Below are 14,395 nucleotides of genomic sequence, written 5' to 3'. Positions count from 1 at the left end.
CTTCCTGTACTTAAATGTTGGAAGGGAAGAATCGCACCGGTAGTAGTGGTTGATGCTCGATCTAATGTCCTGAATACCGGTGAAAACGTCCCCCCACCCTGAAATTGGGTGGGGGCGCACCTTCAGGCTGTGTACTCCTTTACTTCGGGTTTGGCTGGGTTGGTCCTCTGCTTGTCCGACCAGCCCTTCTTGAACCCTCCTGGAGGAGTCTTGCCTTTCCCGCTAGTACCAGCCGGGCGTCCTTTATGGGCGGTAAAGAAAGGTCCTCGCTTGTTGCGAGGTTCCTTAGCTTTTGCAGCCTGTGGCAAAAAAGTACTCTTGCCCCCGGTGGCATCCTTAATGATTTCATCTAGGTTGGCTCCAAATAGACGATTCCCCTGGAAAGGGAGATTGGTCAAAGTCTTTTTGGAACCTAGGTCAGCTGACCAGCATTTTAACCATAGCACACGTCTGAGGATCACTGCTAACTTAGATGCATGCCCTAATAAGGGAGTAGTGTCCAAGGCTGCGTCACAGATAAACCGTAGCCCTTGTATGATCTGTTCTATCAAATCAGATGTCTCCTGGGGAATATCTTTTCCCCTAAGATCTTGGCGTACCATCTTCGCCCATTCTGTAAGTGTCTGGGAAACTAGACCAATAACAATTACTGGTCTAAATGCTGACCCTATCAGAGAAAAGATAGTGCGGGACTCCGCTTCTATCTTTCGATCCTTAAAGGACGAAGTGTCCTCCACTGGAATAACCGTGGCTTTATTCAGCCTGGAAATAGGCGGATCCACGACTGGTGGTACCGTCCATTTCTTAATGATGGATTCCTCAAACGGATAGCGTCTAGCAATACGCTTGGAAATAGTAAAGGTACGTTTAGAATGTTCCCATTCTCCTTTAATCTGATTTCCAAAACATTTAGGTACAGGAAAAGCCTTCGCCGTCTTGATGGGCTTATTAGTCCCAAAAGGCCTCTCTGTTTCAGTTGCCTCTGCCGGCAAAGCCTCAAGTTTTAAGGTTTCTTGCACTGCCACAACTAGTGCGTCCACCAATGCTTCTTCCTGAATTATAGCAGGAGAAGAAGCGTCCTCCTCACTGTCTGAGGGGGCTTTACCTGGGATAGCAGCCCTTGCAGAGGAACCTGCAACTGCAGTGACCATCTCTGAATCAGAGTCAGAGGTATCAGATAGTATAGGGGTAGGCGGGGGTCGCTTCCTTGACCCCCGTCCCTGACAGGCCGCCTCCACCCGAGCCACCATAGACTCCAAAATTGCTGTAAATGACTCTATACTCTGTACACCGGCGGGTCCCGAGGCCCCCTCGAGGGAAACAGGTGGGGGAATCTGTGTGACAGGGTCCATAATAACTCCAGTTACTTCCTGGATGATATAATTCAAAGTAAAGAAAAACTTTTTTTTTTTTTTTTGACCCTCAGCGCCACAAAAAACCCCTTAGTGTTACCTGCTAGGGATCCCTATCGATCGAGAGAGAGAGAGAGATAGACCCCCAGGCTCACCACTTGATGTTCAGAGTTGAACTGCAACAGCTTACAGCGCTGTCTTAGACAAACAGGAAGTCTTTTGGCTGGCTGCCCAGGAAGAAAGGAGGCGGCTCCGCCCCTCTGTACGCCTTCCGGCGCCTCCCCCAAGCTCCACGAGGTGTAGAATCACCTAAAACATGGCCGCCCCCATGCTGGAGACACGAGGCTACGCCAAAATGGCGGCTCGTGCGATCCAGCAAAAAAAATGGCGGCGGCCTGTGCTGACTAGCGGTGTGCTGCAGGCACACAACACTCTCTCTGCATGGGGATATGGCGTGTCTGGCGGTACCGGCCCTGGCGGACCGCATGGCCGTTCGGGAGGCCTGCTATTAGCTGGAGATCTGACTTGGAAGGCAGTCTACATGTCCATGGCTTCTGACTGGTAGGTAGCTTATACTTAACCCATAAGATTCCCAGAATGCCACAGATTACATCTTTAAAACATGTATACAATAGATTGTTAGCTCCCAAACCAAGCCTCCTGGCTTTTTGCACACATAAAATCACACTCAAAGTAGGAGGATTTGTGACATGTTATAGGATAGAAAGAAACTCTTTCTTACCATACAGAGAGGGGCCCGCGTTCACCACAAAACCCGTCAGGGAAAACAGGGGGAACATACTACTCACCATACCGGAACCAGGCGGGCACCAACTCCTGACAGTACCCCTCTCCACCGGGGCGGGAGGGCTGTCGACCGATACAGACGCCGTGACTCATGGTCTTTGGCGTTTCAGCGAGACGTTTAACTCGCGGGTTCAGTCCTTTAATGGGACTTTGTCGCGGCCGACTCAGCGCGGAGCTATGGCCTGCACGCGCTCGTAGGCTGAACTGGGGTGACCACCGGATCTCAACATCCAGCCCGTCGCCCAGTTCAGCTTTCTTGCTTGAAGATCTCACAGGAACACTGGAGAAAAAAAAAAAAGCTGTCCAAAAATCCTTTTAGAAAAAAATTTCTTGCCAGGACCTAAGATCCCAGCAAGGTATCTAGGTCCTTACTCCTAACTAGACAGAAAATAACTGATTTGCTGAGGCAGAGAGAGAGAGGATATACCCTCTGGGACTGCCCCTAGGGTGTGGCCAGAGCTTTTTAATTTCCTGTCTAGTCCTGCTCCTGCGGAGGTAACATAACCCGAAGGTGGTGTATCACCGAGGACTACGTCTGTCGATGAGCGCTAGAGAAAAACAGACTTCACAGCTGTTGGTTTATTAGCCATAAGGATTCTAATTAGAAAGAAGAGGATTAAAATGGCTTTAATTTCATCATCACCGATAACCCCCTACAGGATGCATCATCTCCGAACACGTCAAATAAAACATCTCCAGCATGGTGTCTAGTACTAGGGCTGCAACGATGCGTCGACGTAATCGATTACGTCGACTACAAAAATACGTCGACGTGCATGACGTCACACGCCCCCTGCTCGCATTGCCGGCCGGGCCGCTGCATCGATTGGGGCCGCTGCAGGCTGCACTGCCCCGCCCCCCGCTGCGCTCCAGTCCAGAGTGTCCGGTGTCTTCTACATCAGCCGCTGTGAGCGGCATGACGTCCCGGGGCGGCTGTGCCTGCGCATTAACTGAGCTGACTCTCTGTGGCTGCAGACTGCCGCCAACGATCCCTCCCACTGTCCCACACAGACGAGATGTCACGCGCCACTCCAGCAGCATCATGTGATCGCAGGTGAGCCTGAGGGGTCTGTACTAGGTGGGAGGGCTTACTGAGGGGGTCTGTACTTTGTTATTCAAAGGATTAATTAGCTAATCAAAAAAAGTACACTCGGGGGCCGTGGCTGGACGTTCCTGGTCTGGCTCCCACTCATTTGGTCACCAACCAGTTCCTGGGTGGTGTTATCTCCTCCACGTAAGGTATTAGAAACAGTTCTTTTGAGACCCGGCAGCCTACAGGGGGGCGCTGCTCGTTGAACACTGGGTAGTGGATACGTATATTTGTGGGAAGTATGAGGCCCTCCAATTTTACTGGTTATTTTGTTGGGATTCACCTATTATATCCTTTACTGCTTGAGTTGACATCACCAATTGGATATGTGGGATGGGGCAGGTTTGCTGTTCACCATGATTAGATGGGTACATTTCTTCTGTGCCGTTACTGCTTCGGATTGCCTTGTAGGCTCCTGCTATACTGATGCTCATCATCCCCCCTGTACCCTGGTAATATTGTCTACTGAACGTATGACGACTTCTCTCGAGATGTGAGCTGGTTTTTTGTTTCTTTTTGTTTCCGTTTGGTTTTGTCTTGTTTGTGACAAAAAAAGTTTCCAATAAAAATTATCTGATTAAAAAAAAAAAAAAAAAAAACACTCAATTAAGCAAAAAAAATAAAAAATAAATAAATAATAATCGTTAGATTAGTCGACTAAATCGGAAAAATATCGCTAGATTAGTAGTCAGACAAAATAATCGTTAGTTTCAGCCCTATCTAGTACTCTGACAACTGACCATCTACCCTGAATGTCCCTAGAAGATGGCATGTGTGAACCCCATCAAGGCTCAATGATCCCTACAAGCAGCACAGACCAAGCTATAGCTCCATCAGGGCTCAATGATCCCTGCAGGCAGCACAGGCAAACCTATACCTCTATCAGGGCTCAATGATCCATACAAGCAGCACAGACCAACCTATACCTCTATCAGGGCTCAATGATCCCTGCAAGCAGCACAGACCAACCTATACCTCCATCAGGGCTCAATGATCCATACAAGCAGCACAGACCAACCTATACCTCCATCAGGGCTCAATGATCCATACAAGCAGCACAGACCAACCTATACCTCCATCAGGGCTCAATGATCCCTACAAGCAGCACAGACCAACCTATACCTTCATCAGGGCTCAATGATCCCTGCAAGCAGCACAGACCAACCTATACCTCAGAGAAGAGTACCTGGTTTAATCTTCTTCACCACAGGCTTGCTGCTGCGATCCCTCATCTGTTTAATGTCCAGCAGGTCATGTGGATTGCCATTGTGTGGCGGCCAGAAGTAGACAAACACGCGGGAGCCGCTGCTGCCACAGTCCACCACAATGCCATAGTTCAGCTTGGTGTCCTCAATGTCTGTGGCCTCCAAATCTTCAATCTGATCCAAATACCTGAGAAGAGATGGCAGAAACACATAAGGAGATGGGATGGATATATCTGACCAAATACAAGAGATAAGGGGGGGGGGGGGAGGGGAATGGAGTTACATGTAAGAACACAGCCATTATTACCCACCACGATAGCATGTATTTGTACTGACCGCCCACCTCTGACCGGTACTCCCACTGACAGCCCACCTCTGGCCGGTACTCCCACTGACCGCCCACCTCTGGCCGGTACTCCCACTGACCGCCCACCTCTGGCCGGTACTCCCACTGACCGCCCACCTCTGGCCGGTACTCCCACTGACCGCCCACCTCTGGCCGGTACTCCCACTGACCGCCCACCTCTGGCCGGTACTCCCACTGACCGCCCACCTCTGGCCGGTACTCCCACTGACCGCCCACCTCTGGCCGGTACTCCCACTGACCGCCCACCTCTGGCCGGTACTCCCACTGACCGCCCACCTCTGGCCGGTACTCCCACTGACCGCCCACCTCTGGCCGGTACTCCCACTGACAGCCCACCTCTACGTGTATTATAATACAGGAGACTGAAATAGAGAAATGGCACCTTATAGTTTACATTGGCTGAGCCATTTGACTCGATACAAAATTCCAGCTATGGGCATGAAGAGTTCACACAAATATCTCCATGTATAGGGTGTCACGGCCACACTATCTCTGTGTCGACTGTCAGTGGAGGTTGTAGCTGCATACAGTTGGACGATTCTCTAATGTGATACACATCGCTGGTGTGTGATGACCATAATCTGTATTGTATGCTGCTATCTAAGCAAAGAAATCTGGTTGGTAATACTGGAAGTTCTGTCACCGGTGCAATACAACCCAAGAATGACTCCACTGCACCCAGCACTGGTGGGATAAGTTGCTGATTGCCACCATTACTAGTATAAAAATTAATATATATATATATATATATATATATATATATATATATATATATATATATATATATATATATATATATATATATATATATATATATATATATATATATATATATATACACACACACACACAAATTTTTATAGATCAGATAGATATACATACGCACACACACACACACATTTATATTACAGATTGCTCCGACACGCAGTACATAGGAGGAGAATTCCGGATAGTACATGTGTTGTGTACAGACAATGAGCCTAATGCACCTCATAAGATCCATCCTGCCGAGAGTCAAACACTCCGCGGGGGATAGGAAGAGGAGAGATTATATTCTGCTTACATCCACAACATGTCTGTCTGCTGATCACAACTCATCTATTATATGGAATCATCGCACTAGAAAGGGGCCGCAGCAGCCTCCCGGTTTGCTTAGTGTGCAGAAATAAAATGGAGGAAGCGGAGAGCGCTAACAGACTGCGGCTCTGATGGAGATAACTAACGTCATTAGGACTCCTTGGCGAGATGAAATTATCCCAAACTGAGCCCCATTCTCCTACCAAAAACAGATAACAGGCCCTGGAGGCAGCTGGAACCAGCATTAGGCCAGTCCTACGCCATTCTCCGGTGGCCAAACTGATATTGACTGAGATGGTGAGTAACTAGCAAGTGAAACCACAATCGGGTTACTGGGAAGAAACGTGTTGCTGCAAGCAGAATGCAGACCGCAGAGCTGGGGAGTGATGAGACCCTCAAACCTAAAACACTCCTGTAATCTGATTAAACTGGAACACAAATGGTGTCAGCGACCGTCCTCAGCCTGAGCTTACTACATTTGTGGCTTCACCGTTACATCATGTCTGAGCTTCCTCCCAGCTCAGTTTATGCAGACTTGTGCTAGGTTTAGACCCAGTATTTTTTTAAAATAATAAGGAGACACCCATAACCCCGTAGCAGGAAGTGCCCAAACAAGAACCTTCTGGGCAAGACCACCAGGAAACACCCATCACCCCATAATAGGAAGGAGGGCCCAAACAGCCTTCAGGGCAGGACCACTAGGAGACACCCATCACCCCATAGCAGCAAGTGCCCAAACAAGAGCCTTCAAGGCAAGACCATAAAAGGAGACACCCATCAACCCATACCAAGAAACGCTCAAACAAGAAGCCTCACGGCAGGACCACAAGCCCATAAAAAGGAAGTGCCCAAACAAGAACCTCCTGGGCAGGACCACCAGGAGACCCCAATCAAAAGGAAGTGTCCAAACAAGAACCTTCTGGGCAGGACCATAAAGGAGACACCCATCACCCCATACCAGGAAATGCTCAAACAAGAACCTTCAGGGCAAGACCACCAGGAGACACCCATCACCACATAACAGGAAATTCCCAAAAAGCCTTCAGGGCAGGACCACCAGAATACACCCATCACCCCATAGCAGCAAGTGCCCAAACAAGAGCCTTGAGGGCAACACCATAAGGAGACACCCATCACCCCATACCAGGAAATGCTCAAACAAGAAGCCTCATGGCAGGACCACCAGGAGACATCCATCTTCCCATAAAAGGAAGTGCCCAAACAAGAACCTTCTGGGCAAGACCACTAGGAGACCCCTCATCAAAGGAAGTGTCCAAACAAGAACCTTCTGGGCAGGACCATAAGGAGACACCCATCACCCCATAAAAAGGAAGTGCCCAAACATGAACCGTCTGGGCAGGAACACCAGGAGACCCCCATCAAAGGAAGTGCCCAAACAAGAACCTTCTCGGCAAGACGACCTGGACACCCCCATCACAGAAAGTGTCCAAACAAGAACATTCTGAGCAGGACCATAAGAAGACACCCATCACCCCATACCAGGAAATGCTCAAAACAAGAACCTTCAGGGCAAGACCACCAGGAGACACCCATCACCCTATAAACAGGAAGTGCCCAAACAGCCTTCAGGGCAGGACCACCGGAATGTACCCATCATCCCATACCAGGAAATGCTCAAACAAGAAGCCTCACGGCAGGACCACCAGGAGACACCCATCAGCCCATAAAAGGAAGTGCCCAAACAAGAACCTTCTGGGCAAGACCACTAGGAGACCCCTCATCAAAGGAAGTGTCCAAACAAGAACCTTCTGGGCAGGACCATAAGGAGACACCCATCACCCCATACCAGGAAATGCTCAAACAAGAACCTTCTGGGCAGTACCACCAGGAGACACCCATCTTCCCATAAAAAGGAAGTGCCCAAACAAGAATCTTCCCGGCAGAATAATCAAAAGCAACCATCACCCAATACCAGGAAGAGCCCAAACAAGAACCTTCAGGGCAGAATAAATCAGGTATTATTTTAATGAAAGGTGAAAATTTCAGCTCATTGAAAAGGACTTTCGAAATAACACGAACATGGTAAGAATGAGATTTTAGTGCTGGGTACACATCTGCTGAGGGTTGGGTTAGAAAGCAGCGCCTGGTGAGGTCAGTTGTGTCGGCAGCAGTGCCATCCTGGTTTGTGAAATCTTGATCCAACATAACCATTCATGGGAATTGTCCCCATCAAATAGCACAAAGCAACAGCCCTGAAGAGGGGAGTCTATTCACCTGAAACGCGTTGTCTTGATGTATATGTTGCGAATATTAAATAAATGCTTATGAACCATACGTTAAGGAGGTGCAATTCTCTGGATGCTCGGCGCTCCATTTTTATCTGAGTCTACACGCTGAAACGACCGTAAGGCAGCGTCCCAATCCCCAAGAGGGCCCACCGCCATTATCCATCAACGGGCACTAACAACTAAAAAGGTATTCCTTCCTTTTTGGCCACATAAACACCCATCTCGGACCAGTGACCAATCCAGTCAGTCCACGCAGTCTCCAACACAGGCCTAACTGGAAACAAGGAATATGCAGTGTATGCACCAGGTGTGGACTGGTCCTTAACTGGAAAAACAGGCCTCCAGATAATGATTTATCCAGTACTGGGACCTCTGAATAAGTCCAGGAACCTGCTGAGTCATATTGGCACATTTTTGGCATCAAATTGGCCAAAAAGGTGGACAAACCTGGCAAGAGACAATGAAATCTTCCCACCCTAAACGAGACAAAATGCACCAACCGCCCCACCCCCTCCATGTCCATCTCATGCATGCACAACAGAAGTGTGTTGGTTTTTTTTCCCCCCGCAACTATAGTGCGGTCATTAGGACAGAGGATGTGGTCTAGCCTGAAGGTATCTATGTTACACCAGAAGGGAAGAACTTGTACCATCCAGGTAAATAGGAAGGTGGTAGAAGGAGAGTGAGACCCGGATATGTACATAAACCATACAGAGGGAAGCTGCCCCAGAACTGTCTGTATCCTTCATTAGACACAACCAGGTATGTGAATGGAGGAGGAGAGCAGAGTGAGACTTTCATACGTACATAAACCAGGGCTCAACAAATTCCAGGCGCCAGGTCGCCATTGCAACTAGAAATTGCATCCTGGCACCTGGGTTCACACCCAAGGGTTTTAAATAGCACCTAAAAACACGCCACTTTTTTTGCAATTGTCGTGCAGCAAAATCGTATCTTGTGAAGCTCGTCGACCAAAAGAAGCTCCTGCTCCTTTTTGGGTGACAAGCCTCATGCAATGCGATTTTCTGCGATTGCCACATGAAAAACGTGGCAAAACTGCACTGCATTTTAGGTGCCATTGAAAATAATGACAGCTGAACCTGCCTTTTGCTGCGATTATGTCGCAATCCCAAACTGCCCAGGTGTGAATGGGGCTTAACAGAGCAGAGTTCCCCCTATAACAGGCTTTTATAGTCATTCTTTCTGGCCAGCCTATAACCCGGAGTGTTATGTAAAGATTATTGGCTGGCCACTCTGTTGTAAGTTAGGGTTGGATGGCTGGTGCGCGCAAATTACTTGCCTTGCCCTGGTCAGGACTCTGTGCAGGCCAGCCAAGTTCCTCCACTCCAAACTCGCTCATCCATTTCTTTATGGACCTTGCTTTGTGCACTGGTCCAAATCATTTGGTGGAGGGGGGATTATGATGTGGGGCTGTTTTTCAGGGGTTGGGTTTGGCCCCTTAGTTCCAGTGAAGGGAACTCTTAAGGTATCAGCATACCAAGACATTTTGGACAATTTCATGCTCCCAACTTTGTGGGAACAGTTAATTAACAATAGGACAGACATGCAGAAAACACATCACACCTCAATACACAGACAATAGGAAGAGACCACCAGTGACAGATTACATTGAAGAACATGGAACAGAGGCCAAATGTTAATAGCTCTTTCAATGAACATGTTCAGAATCAAAACAGGCCAGGAATAGTCTTCATATATTTCTAGAACGATATGGTTGATAAATATTACTGCCCCATTTGAAGTAATCCAAACCATATTCTCTGTGTCCATTAAGTAGTTGTCCATCATTTTCATGGTCACCCCGTGTCCCTAATAGACACAGGGTGACTTACCCATAAGAGGGGCCTAGGGAGCTGAGGGGAGGGATTTCTCAACCTATCTAAGAGTAAGCTGGGTTCCATGGACCACCCAACCAAATTGACTACCGTCACAGCCCCTTCCTGTTCACCAAGCAAGGTCCATAAAGACATGGATGAGCAAGTTTGGGGTGAAGGAAGTTGACTGGTCTGCACAGAGTCCTGACCTCAACCCGATAGAACACCATTGAGATGAGAACACCATTGAGATGAATTCGAGCGGAGAATGTGAGCCAGGCCTTTTCGTCCAAAATCAGTGCCTGACCTCACAAATGCACTTCTGGAAGAATGGGCCAACATTCCTATAGACACACCAAAAGAGTTGAAGCTGCTCAAGTTGAACCCTATGGACTAAGACTGGGATGCCATCAAAGTTTGTGTGATTGTAAAGGCAGGCGTCCCAATACTTTTGGTAATAAAGTGTAAACCATACAGAGGGGTACGAGGAATCTCCACCAGAAGTGTCCATATCCTTCACTAGACATAATTATGTGAAGAACATTTCTGCAGATAATCCAGTTGTTAGGCGTCCGGTCGTGTAAAGTCTTCTTGCCAACAGGTGGGCTAATTGGGAGATTTGGTATGGCGTTGCTCTTCATAGGACGAGGGTCAGATGTTACTCCCTCAAGGCATTCGCTGATATTTTAGCTGTTAATCTCCACAGACGAGCGTTGGCTCTCTCTCTTGGGGCGCCATACTTACTCTGGAAACCGCCCTTTCAGACACAAACTTGAGTGATCTAAGAGTTTTTAAAAAAAAAAAAAAAACAGCCCCAACAACTCCACTGAAAACCATTATAGCAGCAGAGCGGTGAGAAAACGCCGGGTGAAGAGAGGCTGCCCTATTCAGCACCATTTTATTTTCTGTATCTCCAGGAGAGATCACAGCACACAAAATACCAACTCCCCCCACCATTACAAGGAGGTCTCATGCAGCTCACTTTTTTCCACAATGAAAAATGCATCATAAGAAGTGAGACTTCTGTAGCTGGAAAAGGGATACTTACTCAATAAAACATTGGATTGCTTGTCACTAAGTAATCCAGCAGCTAATGAGCCACTTGGATCACTTTCATAAAAAAAAGCCACCTGCTGGCTTGGGGGGGGGGGGGGGGGGGGGCAAGAAAAAAAAAACCCACACAGAAGTTATAGCCGATAGCTTCAGCCATAACAAGAGAGAGAGAGAGCTTCAGCCATAACAAGAGAGAGAGAGAGCTTCAGCCATAACAAGAGAGAAAAAGAAAAAGAGACAGAAAGAGAAAGAGAAGAAAAAGAGACAGAAAGAGAAAGAGAAGAAAAAGAGACAGAAAGAGAAAGAGAAGAAAAAGAGACAGAAAGAGAAAGAGAAGAAAAAGAGACAGAAAGAGAAAAAGAGACAGAAAGAGAAAGAGAAAAAGAGACAGAAAGAGAAAGAGAAAAAGAGACAGAAAGAGAAAGAGAAAAAGAGACAGAAAGAGAAAGAGAAAAAGAGACAGAAAGAGAAAGAGAAAAAGAGACAGAAAGAGAAAGAGAAAAAGAGACAGAAAGAGAAAAAGAGACAGAAAGAGAAAAAGAGACAGAAAGAGAAAGAGAGACAGAAAGAGAAAGAGAGACAGAAAGAGAAAGAGAGACAGAAAGAGAAAGAGAGACAGAAAGAGAAAGAGAAAGAGAGACAGAAAGAGAAAGAGAGACAGAAAGAGAAAGAGAGACAGAAAGAGAAAGAGAAAAAGAGACAGAAAGAGAAAAAGAGACAGAAAGAGAAAGAGAAAAAGAGACAGAAAGAGAAAGAGAAAAAGACAGAAAGAGAAAGAGAAAAAGAGACAGAAAGAGAAAGAGAAAAAGAGACAGAAAGAGAAAGAGACAGAAAGAGAAAGAGAAAAAGAGACAGAAAGAGAAAGAGAAAAAGAGACAGAAAGAGAAAAAGAGACAGAAAGAGAAAGACAGAAAGAGAAAGAGAAAGAGAGATACACACACACACTTTCTTTTTTTTAATTATTTATATTTTTTTTGCCCCCTCTCAGAACAGGTTCAGGAACTCTCCCCCCTTCCAAGTCACTTCTGGTCTCCACCCACTCCCCATCTCCGAGCACTGACCCTTGGCTCCACCCCTACCCAGCTACCAGTAAGGCCCCTTTTAGAGAATACAAAGCCAAGTAGCATTTTGTAGTGCTAAATAATTTGTATGGAATCTGGTAATGATAAAAAGGAAAAATAAAAAAAATAGAGTTCCCACAGGCAACAGCAAGAGAACCCCCCAGCAACACTAGATCTCCCAGCAGCATCAATTGACTCTCCAGCAGCAAGCAACAGTAGACCCCTCCCTAAACAATAGATCCCTACCAGCAACAAATAATTCCCCAGTAACAAGAGATCCTCCACAAGTAACAATAGATCTCCATGCAAAAATAGATACCCCAGCATCACTAGACCCCCCCAGCACCCCTTTGACAATACATACATCCAGTGCTGGAACTGCGTTTCCACTGAAAAAGAAAAGCCATAATTATATATATATATATATATATATATATATATATATATATATATATATATATATATATATATATATATATATATATATATATATATATATATACACACATATATACACACACACATATACATACATATATACACACAGGTGTAGTGGTTAGCACTTTCACCTAGCAGCAGGAGGGTCGCTGATTCAAATCCCAACCACGACACTACCTGCCTGGAGTTTGCATGTTCTCCCTGTGCCTGCGTTGGTTTCCTCCGGGTACTCCGGTTTCCTCCCACATTCCAAAGACATGCTGGTAGGTTAATTGGATCCTGTAAAAAAATTGGCCCTACTGTGTATGTATGCGAGTTAGGGACCTTAGATTGTAAGCTCCTTGAGGGCAGGGACTGATGTGAATGTGCAATGTATATGTAAAGCGCTGCGTAAATTGACAGCGCTATACAAGTACCTGAAATAAAATAAATATATATATATATATATATATATATATATATATATATATATATATATATATATATATATATATATGCAAGTGGTTATGGTCCTAGAATACATTTTTATATTAGAAGGAAAAGAATCCCCTCCCCCCCTCAGAGGGGGGCTGAAGGAGTCTAATCACACCTTCCCAGACATACAGTACAGAAAATATCAGGAATATTCCCGGGATTCCTCCCTGGTCAGGATAGACACCAATACGAGACATTCAGGGAGTTCCTTATATAAAGTCCTCTCTAGCAGAACTGGGCTCAGTGATTTGAACTACAAATACCAGCAATCTCCCCTCTGGGATTCAGGATAATGAGTTTCCTCCACCAAAACATGTGCATCAGAGGAGCTCCGGAAATCTCCATGACGGGCAGATTAGACTTAATGAATTGTCTGGCGGGGTTTGGTGGCCTTTGATGTCTCCTCCAGGATCTGATCTGGCTTACAGTTTTCAGCAGCAGAACGTTGTACACAGTCACGTCTAATGATCTGAGGTCATTACCAGAAGACTTGAATCATTTTGCAGCTTCAGAACACCGGCAGGTGCTTGGTGGGGGGGGGGGTCCGGGAACTCAGCATCTGGGATTTCAGAGAAAACGTATGACCCTGGAGGCAGCTGTGATCATCACAAGTGTGCCATGAGAGCGCCAACACCTGGTACCCTGGAATCTGGGCTCATTACAGAGGAGATGTGCTCAGCATTACCCAATTCACCAACCGACAGCCTCCATCTTTCCTCTACATGTACCTACATCCAGGGCCGTCTTTAATATTGATTGAACCCTGGGCAAATATTTTCTTGGGACCTACCAAATGCACCTATCAACTATTTGTGGGTAGTGCGGGCTCAAAGGGCAGCTGCTTTGGGCCCCACAACAATGGCTGGGCCCGGGGCAGATGCCCCTTTTGCCCTGCGTACATCACTGATGGTTGTCTGATCAATGGGGGGGGGGGGGGCGATTAGAGAAGGTGAGACATCCATAGACAACACCCCCAGTCCCCCACTAAGGCCGGCCACAGACTGTTCGAATCCTGGCTGTTTCAGCCGGAACAGGCCGAGATTCCAACCATGAATGGGCAGGGTGAATGTACCAAGTTGATTGCTCATCTTGGACACAACCACCTTGCCGGACTCACTGGCAATTTTCCCAAGCGGCTGCTATAGGCACTAGTGATAACCACTGTCGCCGACCCCACCGGGAGAAGACCATGACCCAGCAGGAGGGATTCCCCTGTCAGCACTGTGTGTTGATGGGAGAATTAAGCAAAATGTCTCTCCTGCAGCCTGTGGTTGCAGGAAAGAAGTTCTCTCCGTGTATGGCCGGCAGAACTAATTATTAGAAAACAAACACCAAGCGCCATTGATAAGAGTTTGAATCCAAGTCACAAGTCTTCTCTTCGCTTCAC

The 14,395-nt window shown here is 46.9% G+C and overlaps 1 protein-coding gene across 1 annotated transcript in view; it reads right to left on the bottom strand.

Moving 5' to 3' along the window:
* Positions 1 to 14,395, bottom strand: part of ENTPD7 (ectonucleoside triphosphate diphosphohydrolase 7) — a gene marked incomplete at its 5' end in the record, with an annotated part of 61,434 nt that overhangs the window by 29,021 nt on the left and 18,018 nt on the right. The window contains one exon of the mRNA XM_082268795.1: positions 4,436 to 4,641. Coding sequence (XP_082124921.1) covers positions 4,436 to 4,641 — 206 coding nt within the window. The remainder of the gene's footprint in view (positions 1 to 4,435; positions 4,642 to 14,395) is intronic.

This window comes from Pelophylax lessonae (assembly GCF_965119305.1).
Source record: "Pelophylax lessonae genome assembly, chromosome: 9".
NCBI classification, from domain to species: domain Eukaryota; kingdom Metazoa; phylum Chordata; class Amphibia; order Anura; family Ranidae; genus Pelophylax; species Pelophylax lessonae.
The sequence above is the reverse complement of the archived record's forward strand: the minus strand, read 5'-3'. Positions and strand labels throughout refer to the sequence as shown.